This window comes from Alligator mississippiensis, chromosome 2 (genome assembly GCF_030867095.1).
Source record: "Alligator mississippiensis isolate rAllMis1 chromosome 2, rAllMis1, whole genome shotgun sequence".
Lineage (NCBI taxonomy): Eukaryota > Metazoa > Chordata > Crocodylia > Alligatoridae > Alligator > Alligator mississippiensis.
The window spans coordinates 206,080,529-206,095,471 of NC_081825.1; the positions used below are offsets into that span (position 1 = coordinate 206,080,529).

The following is a 14,943-nucleotide window of genomic DNA, read 5'->3' on the forward strand; positions in this document are numbered from 1 at the left end:
ACATGCCTGTTGCCATGGTTACCACAGCAAGTGGGGAGAGGTGCCTGTCAGGGACCAATTTACTTCTCCAGATTGGCACTGCCACCAAAGGGAAGACATGCTTGCCCATAAATCTCAGCAGAGACTGAACACTGAGCAAAAATAAGCTGAATGAACACAAAAATATTTCCCATAGTTAATGTTCCTAAAAAGCACTGCTATACAGAAAAACAGCCAAACAAAATCCAACACTATCTTCTCCCACAGAGATAATTTTACTAAGATATTCAACTACCAAACACTACAAGTTACATTATATGCTTTGACACTCTCCAAAACCTATAATAATTAACTTCTACATCAAAGTTGCTACTGTACAACAAAAACAAAGATAATAGCATTATCTATCAATTAAACATCATCATATATTTTATTTAGGTGAGTGAGGTCTATGAAAGCTGCTTTCTTTACTGAATAAGACAAAGAGTTGAGATTAAGAACAATAATCTTCATTCAGCAATTATTATATTTAAAATATATAGATCACTCAAACTGTGATTTATATATGTATTTTAAAAGATATGTGAAGGTATGCTGCTCTGAGATATCAAAGCAGTTTTAGTGCTTCAGTGTTTATGTTAAAATGCAAGGCATTTAATTCACCAAAATACATAGTGCCCAATATGTAATTTATTGCTAACTTCCAGTAGCTTCACAAATTATTCCTGAAATATATGTTATGAAGACAGTTGCATGAAAAAAACCTACAAGGAAAAACACTTTTTTTATTGACATCATCATATTTACAACTTTGTTCATTAGCTGCTAGGATAGAATAAGTATGGCTTAGACTTTCATTTGCACAGTATACAGCTACTCTGTTGAAAACCGAGTAAAACTCCATATACACTTTAACAGGAGCCATGCTCTCTATTTACTTTTCTTGTTTACTTCAGCAATGCTTAGGAACAGCTTGTTCCCTGTTAATTATCCCAAGACCTTCTGGGTGCAATCCTAGAGAGAATTTTGAAAACAACATTAGTTACATGATTATGGAAGACACTGAAAGTGCTTAGTACCTGGGGATGGGATCCATCAAATCCTTCCTGGTAAATGATCCTCTGGATGGACTGAAGCAGCCTGGTGTAACCAGAGGTCATATTACTGTTAGTGAGAAGAGAACATTAATTTAATAAATGCATTCTAAAACAGACAAAGCTATGGTTGGGCAAATCATAAGAAAAATAACATTCAGTTTGTGCAAAGATAATTTGATGCTGTGTATTGAGAAATACAGTTGTGATTGCCCTAGCTAAACTAGTTCAGTGCCCTGACATCTTGTGAAAGGTAAAATCTGTAGAGATTAATATAACTTAATTATGTCAGGCTCACTTACCTTCTAGAAAATTAATGATTTAATGAAGCAACTTAAAGATGAAACTACCATGACAGTAGTAATCTTGTATAATTAACACACAGTTAACCAACTGCTATTCCAGGTACACCTGATTGATGTACTGAGTCCATCTCCTACCATTTTCATACAGTCTGATTAATGGAAAAAATGCAATAATGGAAGAGCCATTCAATAGTAACTTTACTGTATTTGGCTTTATTTTCCTTTCATTAATTTTCTCTTTTAACATAACAAAGATTTAAAAGTATATAACAACATTCTATCATATATTTCCAGGATAGTATTTTTCTACCAAACTCACAGTGGAGTTTGTGAGGATTAATTAAAATTTACAAATCAGTTGGACGAAACAGGGTAAAATTTTCAAAAGTGTCTGAGGCCTCAGGCCACAAATGCATGCCATCCTCAAAAGTCTATATCTCTTCTGCACTTAAGTTTTTCCCAGTAAATTCCCCAGGTACCCAGAATTCTGTTTCTGTACATGCTTAGAATGGCTGCTATCTTGGCAAGGTTGATTTACATGGCACCTGTTCTCTGGATAAACCTAACTGGGATTCAGAAAATAGGCTTTTTGTCACATTTCAAAGTGTGCCCTCAAAACACCTAGGAACTTTAATTTCAGCATAACACAGAGTAGCCATAGCCACTTCAGTTTAAAAAAATGCAGCCAGAAGTGGAGCTCACATTTAGATAGTAACTTAATGGTTAGAGATTATGCCCAAGAAGCAGGAGACCCGGATTCAACTTCATCCTCTTTTCCTTATTTCTTTTTCCTACTCCTTTCTTTCTTCTTTCCTTTCCTTTTTTACAAGAAAAGGAGTCAGTATTCCATCTCCAGAATGGGCAACTTAAGATGCTTAGGTCCAGGAGAAGATTCTGAGCTGTTAATCCTGATCTCATAACGGAACCCCCCATCCCATCAGCCCAAAGAGTGGTGGCATCTGAATTGTACCCCTTCCTCAACATTTTCTTTAGCTGCTTTTTTTTTTTTTTTTTTTTTTTTTTTAAAAGAGATTCTCCTGCTGCCTGTTGTGATTTGCACTAAGAAGTACCTATTATCCTATGAATTGCATAAGGAACTTAGTTCTTGACTCAGAGCTGACTTGTGAGCCTAATTCTCATTTTCAAAACTGACTTAAATAAACCAGCAAAGTTTTATTCTTGTGGTTAATATTAGATACTGTCAAGAGTCTTAAAGGCAGAAGAAAGACTGAGTGTACTAAAGTTAAGATTGTGCCTTAGTTGTTGCTGAATTACTGCTTAAAGCTGTGGTTCTCAACGTTTTTAGACTCGAGACAGCCCTCCATAACTTTTGTGAACTAAGTGGCACTCTGTTTAAAAAAAAAAATTGATTTATTACAGGACTTACCTCCTTGCAGAGGGGGCAAGCAGTGGGGGGTGAGGGAGCAGCTAGGCAGGGAGAGCCTGGCCTTATCTGCTTATTTCCTATCTTTTCACACTTCCTGCGGCACCCTTCAAAGGAAGTCGCAACACCTTGGTTGAAAACCATTGGCTTAAGGAGTTTAAGGCCCATTGAAAATGTTACATTTATTGTCTGATGCCAATCTGGCACTTCACAAAGTGGGACTTCTAAAACAATTTACCTGTAAAGTAATACCACTTTACATAGTAATTTTCACTTCTGTTTGGCTTAATATTAATATGGCTGTTCCATGCTTTAACAAAGACCAACAATAATTCTGAATGTTCCAAATGTGTATCTAAATAAAAATGTAAATACATATGACTTATGTTGTTCGTGTATATTCACTATTTGGTAAAGAGCATGATGAAATTAAAAGTGTTACTGTAGATTCATAAGGACTGTCAATTTAAGTCTGTACTGAATGGAAATAAAAACCTGGTCACAAATAGACCTCTGAAATGCTTTCACACACAAACACACTGGTGAGTTTTGCTCCTGGGTCAAAGAAATCTTCATTTTTTGATTGCTGTTGAATGACTTAACTATTATCTAACTATGAACAAGTGCCTAAAGATTATCAATTAAAGAAAAGTACTTCAATATTTAATTCATGGCTATAACTTTCATAATAAGCACATCTATAAGAGACACAATTACTAAAGACTATAACATTTTATATAAATCGCAGCCCAAACCAGCAGACAACAAACCATCACATTTTGTGAGTGTATTCAATTCAGTCATTCTCTGCCATCAGGAAGAGCCAAGAGAAGGAGTTGTTACATTCTGCTATACATAATTTTACACTATCTCATGCTTGTAAGCCTGGAAGACAAACACTTTTCATTTAATAAAAAGGGACTATTGCCTACTAGTTTCAATCTGTATGTGAATATGATGAATTTGAGAGTTTTCAATGAAGATTAATTGAATGTAGTCTATTTCCATTGTCAATACTGAATAGAAACCTTTCTGTGCATTGCTACCTTCACATTAAAAAAAAATAACAATTCATTTACTATTCTACGAGAAATAACTCCACAGTAAACATCCATTAAACATTTATTTTGAATGTGAAAAACAGGTTCTTTATTACCAGCAGCTGAAATATTTATCATTTATTTGACCTTAAGATGGCATATATAACATGGACATGAAAAATGCTGATTAAATGCTGTGACTTTTATGTTAAACTGTAGTACTCTTTTGGCAATGTTTGTGATAATATATTAAGGCAGAATATAAGATATTTTGTATTTCAAAACTGTTAGTCATTTTTTATTTTAGTTTTGGTACTAAGTGGTCTTTAACTCTAATAATGGGTTTAAACAAATTATTCTTTATTCTTTTTTGTTTAGCAATCTAGTAACTGATAAAAACAGGAGTTGGCAAGAAGGTATCCTGGTTACAACAGAGTCTCTGACTTCCCTATTGATAGTTTCTACGCACTTAACAAAGGTTAGGTTATCAAGGGTATGACAAATTGGCTTATTATCTGTAAGTAGACCCCATTAGGAAAGATAGTTTAAACTGTTTCAGCCAAATTTATCTGAAAATCTGTGCTCTACATAAATTTAAGTCCATCCATCTTTTTTCAAAGCACATGCATGCTGAAGGTAGCAAATAACATAAGCAAATCCAGTGCTGAAACTTAAACATCCGATTTGGCTTAATTACCACAGTATCATTTCAGAACAAAGCATTGTGTTAATACCTATAACTGGGTAGCTAGCATAGAAACTGTAAAAGAATATCAAGAAGACATTTTCTGTTTGGGTACCCAGACGGTCAGATGTATCATGGGGTTTGTTTTTACCTTATGAAGTACCAGGATATCCCACAAAGTACAAGTAAAGTGCCTCCTTTGTATTACATACTGTGTGCATCTACACCTGCTATTAAAGTGATGTGATAAACTCCAGCACAGTTTGTACTGGAGTAAACTGCTCCTGGGTCAGCATCTGCATGTGCGTTTGGGACTGCAGCAGTTTGAGCCAGGGCGGAGCAGCCTGAGCTGGCAGCAGGCTTGGGGGCCAGTCCCAGCCTCTGAGTCATGGTGTCTGCTGTTGGAGGGGCTGCCTGGGGCACAAGAGTGTTAAAGTGCAAAGCCATGTGGCAGGTAACCCCTGTACTTTAGCTTCCTTGTGCCCAGGCCAATCCCAGTCACTGTCTATACATGCATTTTGGGGCAGTAAATGTCTCCATCGTACGATAGTACTTATGACAGAGTTAATTAATTCACTGCACCCTAATACTGATGCACATGTAAACAGTGATGCTTTACTGCAGAGCTTATTTTGTTAGTGAACTCCACAGTAAAGCACACATGTTGATGCACCCAGCATCTGGTAGAGGGCTGCTGTTAATCCCCACCTAAGTGAAGCTTAATCCCATCACCACTGCTGAGAATGAAAACAATATCTTCATAATAAGACTGAAAGAATGAAGAGGGGCAGGGGGAGTTGTCTTCATACTCTTCCCCATATTAATTGTGTCAAATCTTATTCTCCAGTTCTTCAGAAGAGGCATTCTCTTAACCTGTTTCTAATTCTGGTGTACCACTAGACATCCTGACCAAATTATCATTCACACTGGGAATATGCAAAATTTTTATCACTGAACATAGCTGCTGGGTTTCTACACAGCTAAGAAGAGGCCAAAAACATATACTGCACAGGCCAATCAAGCAGCAAAGAAAATTTATTCTGAAAACTAGAGGCATACAGGGGCAACTAGGCATTAAGGACAGTGGCGATTTACAGCTGTTGGTGTTGCCTGTGTGGCTGCAGCAGTAGCTGTCATTTTTCTGCACTCTTCCCCAAACCAAATGCATATTAATTCTTGCTGTATAACAGACAAAATATTTTTGTTTCTTTTAAATACTAGCACAGTGCTGATTTGCAAGGAAATAACACATACAAACTACTTTAGAGAGTTTATTAAGTTGTTGTTCTTTAACACCTTGAGTACAAGATATTAGCATGACTTTTGTCTACATTTGTACTTAAATTTTCTTTTTCAAATTGGTGAAGATGAAGAGTATAATGCATACTGCAAGACCCAGGTTTATTTATTTTTTATTTTTGCAAGTTGGACCTTCTACTACAACTCAAATTGTTATCACTTGACATTATTACTCTCCTTTTCAATGTTTTTTTAGAAAAGGAGAAAGAAACGAAAAGCTTCATCAACCTTGAAATATGGCATCTAATACCCAGCAATTAATTTTATGTAGGTTCGTGCCACAGCAAGTCTCTGGCAATACTCAAGTATGGGAATATAATTACCCATGTCTCTTCTTGATAAGATGACTAAAAGAGCATGAACTGAACTGCATTTCTAGTTCTATGGGAAGAATAGAAATGATTACAAAAATGGAAACCTCATAAAGACTGAATGGCATTCTGAAATATGGACCTACTGCTACCATGACCTGGACAAAAAGTCAACTGTAGGAAGGTCAGGTCTTGATAATGTATTTCAAAAATCAAATTGTGCGGGCTGGGTCAGGCCCTGGGCACTTTTCGTCACTCTGCACACGGGCTGTGGCCGGCAGCCCGGGCAGGCCGGGTCGGAGAGGGAGGTCGCCCAGCTAGAATTAGGCACAGACACTTAACGGTTGATTTTAAGATTGTTTACTTACACCGAGATGGTCGTGGTGCAGGCTGAGAACTTGCTTGAGTTGCGGTTACAACAGAAAACACGAACACACGTGAAGTTTGCTAGGCTCCACGCAGACAGAACACGAACAATCACGTGGAGTTTGCTAGGCTCCACGTAGACAGAACTCTGGATGTCCAGGACAAGCGCGCATAAAACTCATCGATACGTCTTATAGTAGGCTCCGTTCGAAGACGGGAAGAGGTGGGCGGTGGATCAGGCCGCCAAACTCCTCTGAGCAACACACAGGGTTTCTATTACCCTGCCGCGCACACCCAGAGTCCCCACGAGATGGATGCGGAGTCCTCTTCGGCTTGGGCGGAAACTGCTCAAGCCTCTTATATGGCTAGCAGGCCAATTGCTAGCCGCCACGTGTGAATAATTTAGCACTAGCCAATTGCGGGGCACAAATTTGCATGCGAAGAGCGGGAACTCCTTTGCACCGTGCATTTCTGTGTTGCAAAGGGAAATGCACCCTGCAAAGACCGCTGCAAAGTGGCGGGAACTCTCCTTTGCACGCGGGTTCTCTGCGCAGCAGAACTCCACCGTGCAACGAAGCTGTAAACCCACGGGGATAATTCTTAGTGCCGAAGCACACACAAAAAATCAGACCTTTGGGTCATGACATCCCCCCTTGCTGAAGGCACAATAGAATTATACTTCAAACCTATCATCCGGGTTATTCATAGTTCTGTCAATGGTTTGCGAAACTAAACGAGCAAAAACAAAATCAGTCAACAATAAAAGTTTGTCCTCAAGGGATCGAATCAAATAATAACCGACACACACACATATACATAAAATCACATTCATAACAAAAAACTGAACGATCGTGACTTCGGTGGGCGTCATGGTGGAATCGCGCGTCAGGCCTTCGTTCCTTTCGGTGATGTTGTCCCTCTCGGGGCCTCTCTCTACCACGCACTCCGAATCCCTGATCTGCAAAAGAACTCTCTTAAAATGGTTATTTCACCACTATTTATAAAATCACACAGGACCGCACGATAATGCAGTCGATTAAACTTATCACTATTAAATACAAATACGTAAACACGATTTTATACTGGACAGCTCTCTCTCTTTCTTCACACTCAGCAACTCGACGAAATTGTCCAAGAGTCATCATCACCTTCTTCTAGATAGTGAAAACCTAACTTGTAGGCTAGCTGCCATTGTCCCGCGTCTCCTAAAATCCGAAGCTGTCTCTTATTAAGTCCAGAACGCTGTAGGAGGAATCCAAACATGTATCGCTCCTCTTGCGTTCTCTGGCGTAATACTGGACGCTCGGATTCGCGGTGTTTCGTGTTCTGAGCCTCAGTTGGGTGTTGACACTCCCGATCACTGGATAGTCTTGGCTCCATGAGGACGTGCAGTCTTGACAACTGATGAAGGAGACTACTCACAGGATGATCGACCAGTGGGTTCAGCACAATCCGCAAAACCACGATGTTTCTTTGCCCGTAAACCTTAAGACAACTATCTATGCTGTCGAGAGTCACTAGAACGGTTCCAGGGTCTCGCAGGTGACGGTGAGGCCATGGTTGCATTCGTTGGAGCGGTGTTAGTCCCAACGTGCATTCTCTTGGGTTCCAGGCGCAATATGAAACTCCAATAATAGCCAGTACAAGCTGTTCTGCACCGGTGTGCTCTGGTCGTCCGTCGTGCCATGCGTGGGCCTTCTGTTCAATCACTCCTGCCACAAGCGCAGGAATCGGAATAGGCCAGTGGACACTAAACGCCACCATGTCGATGTTGGTGACATGTCCCCTACTCCATGAAGCTTGTCTCACCAAGAAGCTTGCTTCTTCCTGGTCCAGGAGGTCGGACCCAAACTCCACGACCAAACGTCCCAACCACACAGCTAGAGTTTCTTCGGATCGGATCCTGGATTCCCTACACAAATTCTGCAGTTCGGCTCTGGAACGAGCGTAATAAGTGGTAGGTTGAACTGCACTCTGCGGACCGATGACTGGGCTGCTTAATGCTGCAGGCTGATCAATTTCTTCGCGAGCTGTCGTTGCTGTTGCTGTTTCTGTTGGAGCTGCAGTTATTGTTACAGTGGGGGTTGTTGTTGTTTCAGGCGGGAGGGGCGGATGCACTCCTCCGCTTGACTCCCCCTCCCTTCGGCAGAGGGGCGTGGTCGGCAGAATTGACGCTGCGTCGCTGGGTGGAGTTACCGGCCGAACCCTCGCGGACTCTCCCGAAGCTCCATCCCTCTCTTCCGGCTTCTCCACGCGGTCTTCCCTCTGCTCGGCGCCACCTTGTCGGGGCAGTTTAAGATCCCCTTTCTCAGCCGCTTCTCTGACTGCCCGAACGGCCATACGCAGCTGGGTCTTCAAGCTTAAAGTTTCACTCATCAGATCAGTCATAGTTTGAAAGGTTGCATTTAGTTTTCCCCCCTTGTCGCACCGTAAGACCACTCTCTCATTTATGGCGCGGTCCTCCGTCTCCGGGTCTTTGCGGAGCTTGGACGGATGCTCACGACTCCTTAGTCTAGGCACCACCATGCAAGGGGAAAACCAGCCAATTGGCATCGTCTCTCCCATCTCTTGGGCACACAGTGAGCAACGGACACACTCCCGGGTGGGGGTCGGGCTTACTGTGCTCGCCGGGTCGACTTCGGCAAGGATTACAGCATCGAGGGGCCTATACAGGACCCGCTCATCACCCATGATACACCCGAACGCCGCGGGGTGAAGATATACTTCTTTCCCTTCTAGGGCTCCGACTTCGGAAGCTCCTTCTTCTCCCCTTAGCGAAAGGTGTCCCCAGATACATCTCCTGCCCGTTCCACCCGCCTGGTGGTACACGATGTGCGCCTCCAGTTCTGCGACGCTTGCTACGTTGCGTCTCCCACTTCTCCAAGAGCAGTTCTCAACTAATTCTAACACTAGCGAGCCCTCTCCTGATCCCATCCTCGTCGCCATGTGCAGGCTGGGTCAGGCCCTGGGCACTTTTCGTCGCTCTGCACGTGGGCTGTGGCTGGCAACCCGGGCAGGCCGGGTCGGAGAGGGAGGTCGCCCAGCTAGAATTAGGCACAGACACTTAACGGTTGATTTTAAGATTGTTTACTTACACCGAGATGGTCATGGTGCAGGCTGAGAACTTGCTTGAGTTGCGGTTACAACAGAAAACATGAACACACGTGAAGTTTGCTAGGCTCCACGCAGACAGAACACGAACAATCACGTGGAGTTTGCTAGGCTCCACGCAGACAAACTCCGGATGTCCAGGACAAGCGCGCATAAAACTCATCGATACGTCTTATAGTAGGCTCCGTTCAAAGACGGGAAGAGGTGGGCGGTGGATCAGGCCGCCAAACTCCTCTGAGCAACACACAGGGTTTCTATTACCCTGCCGCGCCCACCCAGAGTCCCCACGAGATGGATGCGGAGTTCTCTTCGGCTTGGGCGGAAACTGCTCAAGCCTCTTATATGGCTAGCAGGCCAATTGCTAGCCGCCACGTGTGAATAATTTAGCACTAGCCAATTGCGGGGCACAAATTTGCATGAGAAGAGCGGGAACTCCTTTGCACCGTGCATTTTTGTGTTGCAAAGGGAAATACACCCTGCAAAGACCGCTGCAAAGTGGCGGGAACTCTCCTTTGCACGCAGGTTCTCTGCGCAGCAGAACTCCACCGTGCAATGAAGCTGTAAACCCACGGGGATAATTCTTAGTGCCGAAGTGCACACAAAAAATCAGACCTTTGGGTCATGACACAAATCAGTTGCATCAAAAAAGCCATTTTTGGGGCAATCAACCCAGATTCAGAAAAAAGCCATTTGACTGTGTCAACAGTCAAAGAGCAATGCTGCTAGAAGAATGACCAGATGATATACAGTAGAACCTGGATCACTGATAACTGGGTGGTTTGCAACCAGTTCAAGTAGCAGCAGGATGCCATGTGAAGGACAAGGTTCACAGCTGCTTGCTGCAGCTTTTACTTTAAAGGGTTCCACTTCTTCACTCAGCTGGGGCACACCAGGAGTCACATTAATCATCTGGGATATCTCAGCAGTCCTGTGCAGCTGTTTCCTACAGCTATATATACCCTTAGCTAGTTTGCAAACTGACATCTTTGCAGGGGAGTAAGGAACCTACTCGTACCAGTGCTGCTGTATTTGGCAAGACCCATGAGTCAGTAAAGAAGAGAGGGTGTATTTGGTAGCCGTGTTGGTCTGAGACAAGAAGACATACGAAAAACTAGAACTCTTGGTTCTAAAACAATACCTTTTATTAGACCAACCAGGAAAACGCAAGTATAATTTTCTTGCGTTTTCCTGGTTGGTCTAATAAAAAGTATAATTTTGGAACCAAGAGTTCTAGTTTTTTGTATGTCAGTAAAGTAGAGAAGCGTTCTTGGAAAAGAAATGCTGTTTGATGTCTCTCACAGAAACCAGTTTTTTGTTACTTAAATTTTAGTTCTAAAGTTATATTTAAACTTCAAGTCTACATAACTTTAAGGCTCTGACACAAGTAGAAAAACTGCACTAGACTTGCCAATTACAAAACAATTAAAAAGCTTCCTTAGTATCAGTGTTTTCTTTTATTTTCCATTAAAAATATCCCAGGTTGAAGGGTGAACTAGAGGTAATTGAGAATCACTGTTTTGACTAATCAGGGTTCCTCACCTCACAGTCTTACTGTGACATATGTACAAAATACAGGGGAAACTTGCTGGATTTCTGTAAAAACACATATATTTTAAGAATAGTGGAATAGTTAGCAGCAATTATACCTAGTTTAGAGCCTGTCATACTATGATTAAAGGTATGACCCACCCCTCTAGAGAATGAAAGAAGGGGGGGGGGGGGAAAAAGGTCTTCCAGTTATTCAGCATTGATTAGAAAATATGAAATGGTATGAAACTGTACCATCCAACAGAATGGATGTCTTTTGCATCCATTGATAATCAATATGGCCTGTGAACATGTAAGGTGAATTTAAGGTTAATAAAGTACAAACACAATACTGAAGAATAGCACTAACAATTCTAATTCAATTTCGTTTTAATGCCTATTAAAGCTGACAGAGAGTACTTACTAGAAAACATAATTCTCCATTCATCAACAGAAGATAAACAGTAGAGGCAATAAGGGTGCAAAATTCAGCTTGCTAGCATAAACAATGGGTAAATGTTGAGGTGAGGCAGGGCACATCCCTGTGCTGCCGCTGCTGCCTCCACCCCAATTGGTGCCAGGTGCTGGCTCCAACCAGACTGCAGGCCTGTGCCTGTATGTTGCCTTTGGCTCAGCAATCTGGGGGGGCACGTGCCCCCCCCATACTTCACCAGTGCATCACTAATGCTTGCTAGCATGCCTCATCCTTAGCCTAAAGAAGCTGCTTGAAAACTGGGAGTCAAACACTTTCGTGTGGTACAATAGTGTTCAAGGTTATGCAAAAAAATGTTCAAACTCAGGTGGAAGATGCAAAGTAAGCAAGCAAAGGGTAGAGAAGAAAACTGGCTTGCGCCTACTACCTAAACCACTGAACTGTTTGGATTTCAGTTCCTTATTCTTTTCTGTCCCCAACCACCAACATTATACTCCATGGATAAAGGTGGCGGACATCCAAGAAACACATAAGCAACACTTAGTTCATCACCATCTCTGCAACAGAACACATGAACAACATGACAACTACTGTTTAGTAGAGTAAAATAAAGTGATAAAATAAGCAAGTGACATTAACTGCAACAGATGAATGAAAGACAGCTGACCAATAATTACTGGCAAATTTCTAAGACTGACTTTTCAGTAAGATGTTTGACTAAAATAAAAGTGGACTTCGTATGTTCCCCAAGAATTATATAGTTGCCCTGGAATGCCACACGTGACATAATCAAACCTCGATAAATCTTTACAAGCCTTTATAAAAGCACAAACTTGAAGTCTCTTACTTTAGTATAAACAATAGGAAGTTTTTCTCTGTAAGTTCAGTACAAATGAATCACCTAGAATTTTTTATCATATTAGACTTTAAAAACTACTAATAGAAAAAATACACGTTACTTATGCAATCATTTGTTTTCCTAAATATCTTTTATTTCATAAATTCATTGTCTGAGAAACTGCCACACTATAAGCCCACATCAAATACAGAGAAACACGTACATTTCAAAATAATAAAATACTGACTTGTTATATGTTCTACCAATATTTAGTCATTCAAAAAATAATTTTAAGCAATTGTTGATTTTGTTTGCTAAGAAACAACAAATATTTATCCTAACACTTTTGTTAACTGAGGGTTCTGCTCCATCCCCAGCTTTATTCTTTTTTTTTTTTTTTAAAGAGACTATGGTTTTGTGAAAGGAGGACTGACAGTTTTAGAGAATTATATCATTATATCTTCCATTTACTTATAAATTAATTAAATAGACTTTCAGAATCAACTGGCTAGCTTCCTACTAAAAATCAGGCTTCATTAGCGTGGAAATATGGATTAAAGAAAAAGATGAAATCACTCAATTATTCTTTAAAAATGTTGATGTAAGCATGTAAAATATTTTCTTTACAACTTTCTAAAAGTTTTCTTGTTATGCATTTCTGAACACACAAAACACACCTTTTTCAATAGTTGTATCCAAAAACTAGTAACAATATGTAATTAAATTTAGGCCCACTAAAACTGTCATTAATCTTTCCTAGTTTATAGGGACTGCTCAATCAGGGACAATTCAGTTAGCTGGAGGTTCAAGCCTAGTTGGCTGGTATATTTAATTTATTTGTGCCTTTTCTTGCTCAAATAAAGACTTGATGTTGAAAGCCTATTTTATGAAGAAGCTTTCAACATACTGATTATCTTGATTATAAATAAAAATATTTCAGACCACTGATTTACTGGCAGGCAATCCAAAATGCAGTGCCAAGGAATGACTCATCTCAGTGACACAAACTTAGAGCAAAGACTAATGGCAGGTCATTTGTTGGGTGGCAATATTAATTCACTTTCCTTTTAACTATTGCCCAAAGTACAGCTTGTGCCATACACCTCACTCCTTGGGTACATCCATTAGCATCCCTACTACTGAAGAGGAATATTATTGAAAACTCATGGTGATTGGGAGAGATCCCAGATGGTTAGAAAAGGGCAAATACAGTGCTCAAGTTTAAGAAAGGGATAAAGGAGGATCCAGGGAACTACAGATCCGTCAGCCTCACCTCAGTCCCTGGAAAAGTCATGGGGCAGATTCTGAAGGAATCCATTACTAAGCACTTGAAGGAGAAGAAGGTGATTAGGAACAGTCAGCATAGATTCACCAAGGGCAATTCATTTCTGACCAACCTGCTTGCCTTCTATGATGAGATGACTGGCTCTGTGGATTCAGAGATACCAGTGAATGTAGTATACCTTGATTTTAGCAAGTCTTTTGATAAGGTCTCCCACAACATCCTCGCAGGCAAGCTAAGGGAAGTGTGGGCTGGATGAATGGACTGTAAGGTAGACAGAAAACTGGCTGGAGTATTGGGCTCAGAGGGTAGTAATCATTGGCTCGATGTCTAGTTGGCAGCTGGTATCAAGTGGAAAACCCCAGAGGCTGGTTCTGGGGCCAGTTTTGTTCAATATTTTCATCACCAACCTGGAAGATGACATAGAGTGCACCCTCAGCAAGTCTGCAGATTACACCAAGCGGGAGGGAGTAGTAGATATGCTGGAGAGTAGGACCAGGATTCAGAGAGACCTAGGCAAATTGGATGATTGGGCCAAAAGGAATCTCATGAGGTTCAATAAGGACAAGTGCAAAGTCCTGCACTCGGGACAGAACCATCCCATGCACCAGTGCAGGCTGGGGGTTGACTGGCTGAGCAGCAGCTCTGCAGAAAAGGACCTGGAGGTTATAGTGGACAATAAGCTGAATATGAGTCAACAGTGTGCCCTTGTTGCCAAGAAGACTAATAGCATATTGGGCTGCACTGGCAGGAGTGTTGCCAGTAGGTCAAGGGAAGTGGTTATACTCCTCTGTTCACTATTGGTGAGGCCACATCTGGAGTACTGTGTTCAGTTTTGGGCCCCCCATTACAGAAAGGATGTGGACAAATTAGAGAGAGTCCAGCAACAGGTAACAAAAATGGTTAGGGAGCTAGGGCACATGACGTCTGAGGAGAGGCTGAGGGAACTGGGCTTACTTAGTCTGGAGAAGAGAAGACTGAGGGGGGATTTAATAGCAGCCTTCAGCTACCTGAAGAGGAGTTCCAAAGAAGATTGAGCTAGATTGTTCTCAGTGGTGGCAGATGACAGAACAAGGAGCAATAGTTTTAAGTTGCAGCAAGGGAAGTTTAGGTTAGATATTAGGAAGAACTTTTTCACTAGGAGGATAGCAAAACACTGGAACAGATTGCTCAGAGAGGTTTTTAAGACCAGGCTAAACAAAGCGTTGGCTGGGATGATCTAGTTGGGGATAAACCTGCTTTGAGCAGTGGGTTGGACTAGATGACCTCCTGATGTTCCTTCCAACCCT

The 14,943-nt window shown here is 41.4% G+C and overlaps 1 protein-coding gene across 2 annotated transcripts in view; it reads right to left on the reverse strand.

Moving 5' to 3' along the window:
* ELP4 (elongator acetyltransferase complex subunit 4) overlaps positions 1-14,943 on the reverse strand; it is a 254,007-nt gene that overhangs the window by 167,078 nt on the left and 71,986 nt on the right. For both annotated transcript variants that reach the window (XM_014602118.3, XM_059722715.1), the window contains one exon: positions 1,059-1,143. In XM_014602118.3, the coding sequence (XP_014457604.1) occupies positions 1,059-1,143 (85 nt within the window). The remainder of the gene's footprint in view (positions 1-1,058; positions 1,144-14,943) is intronic.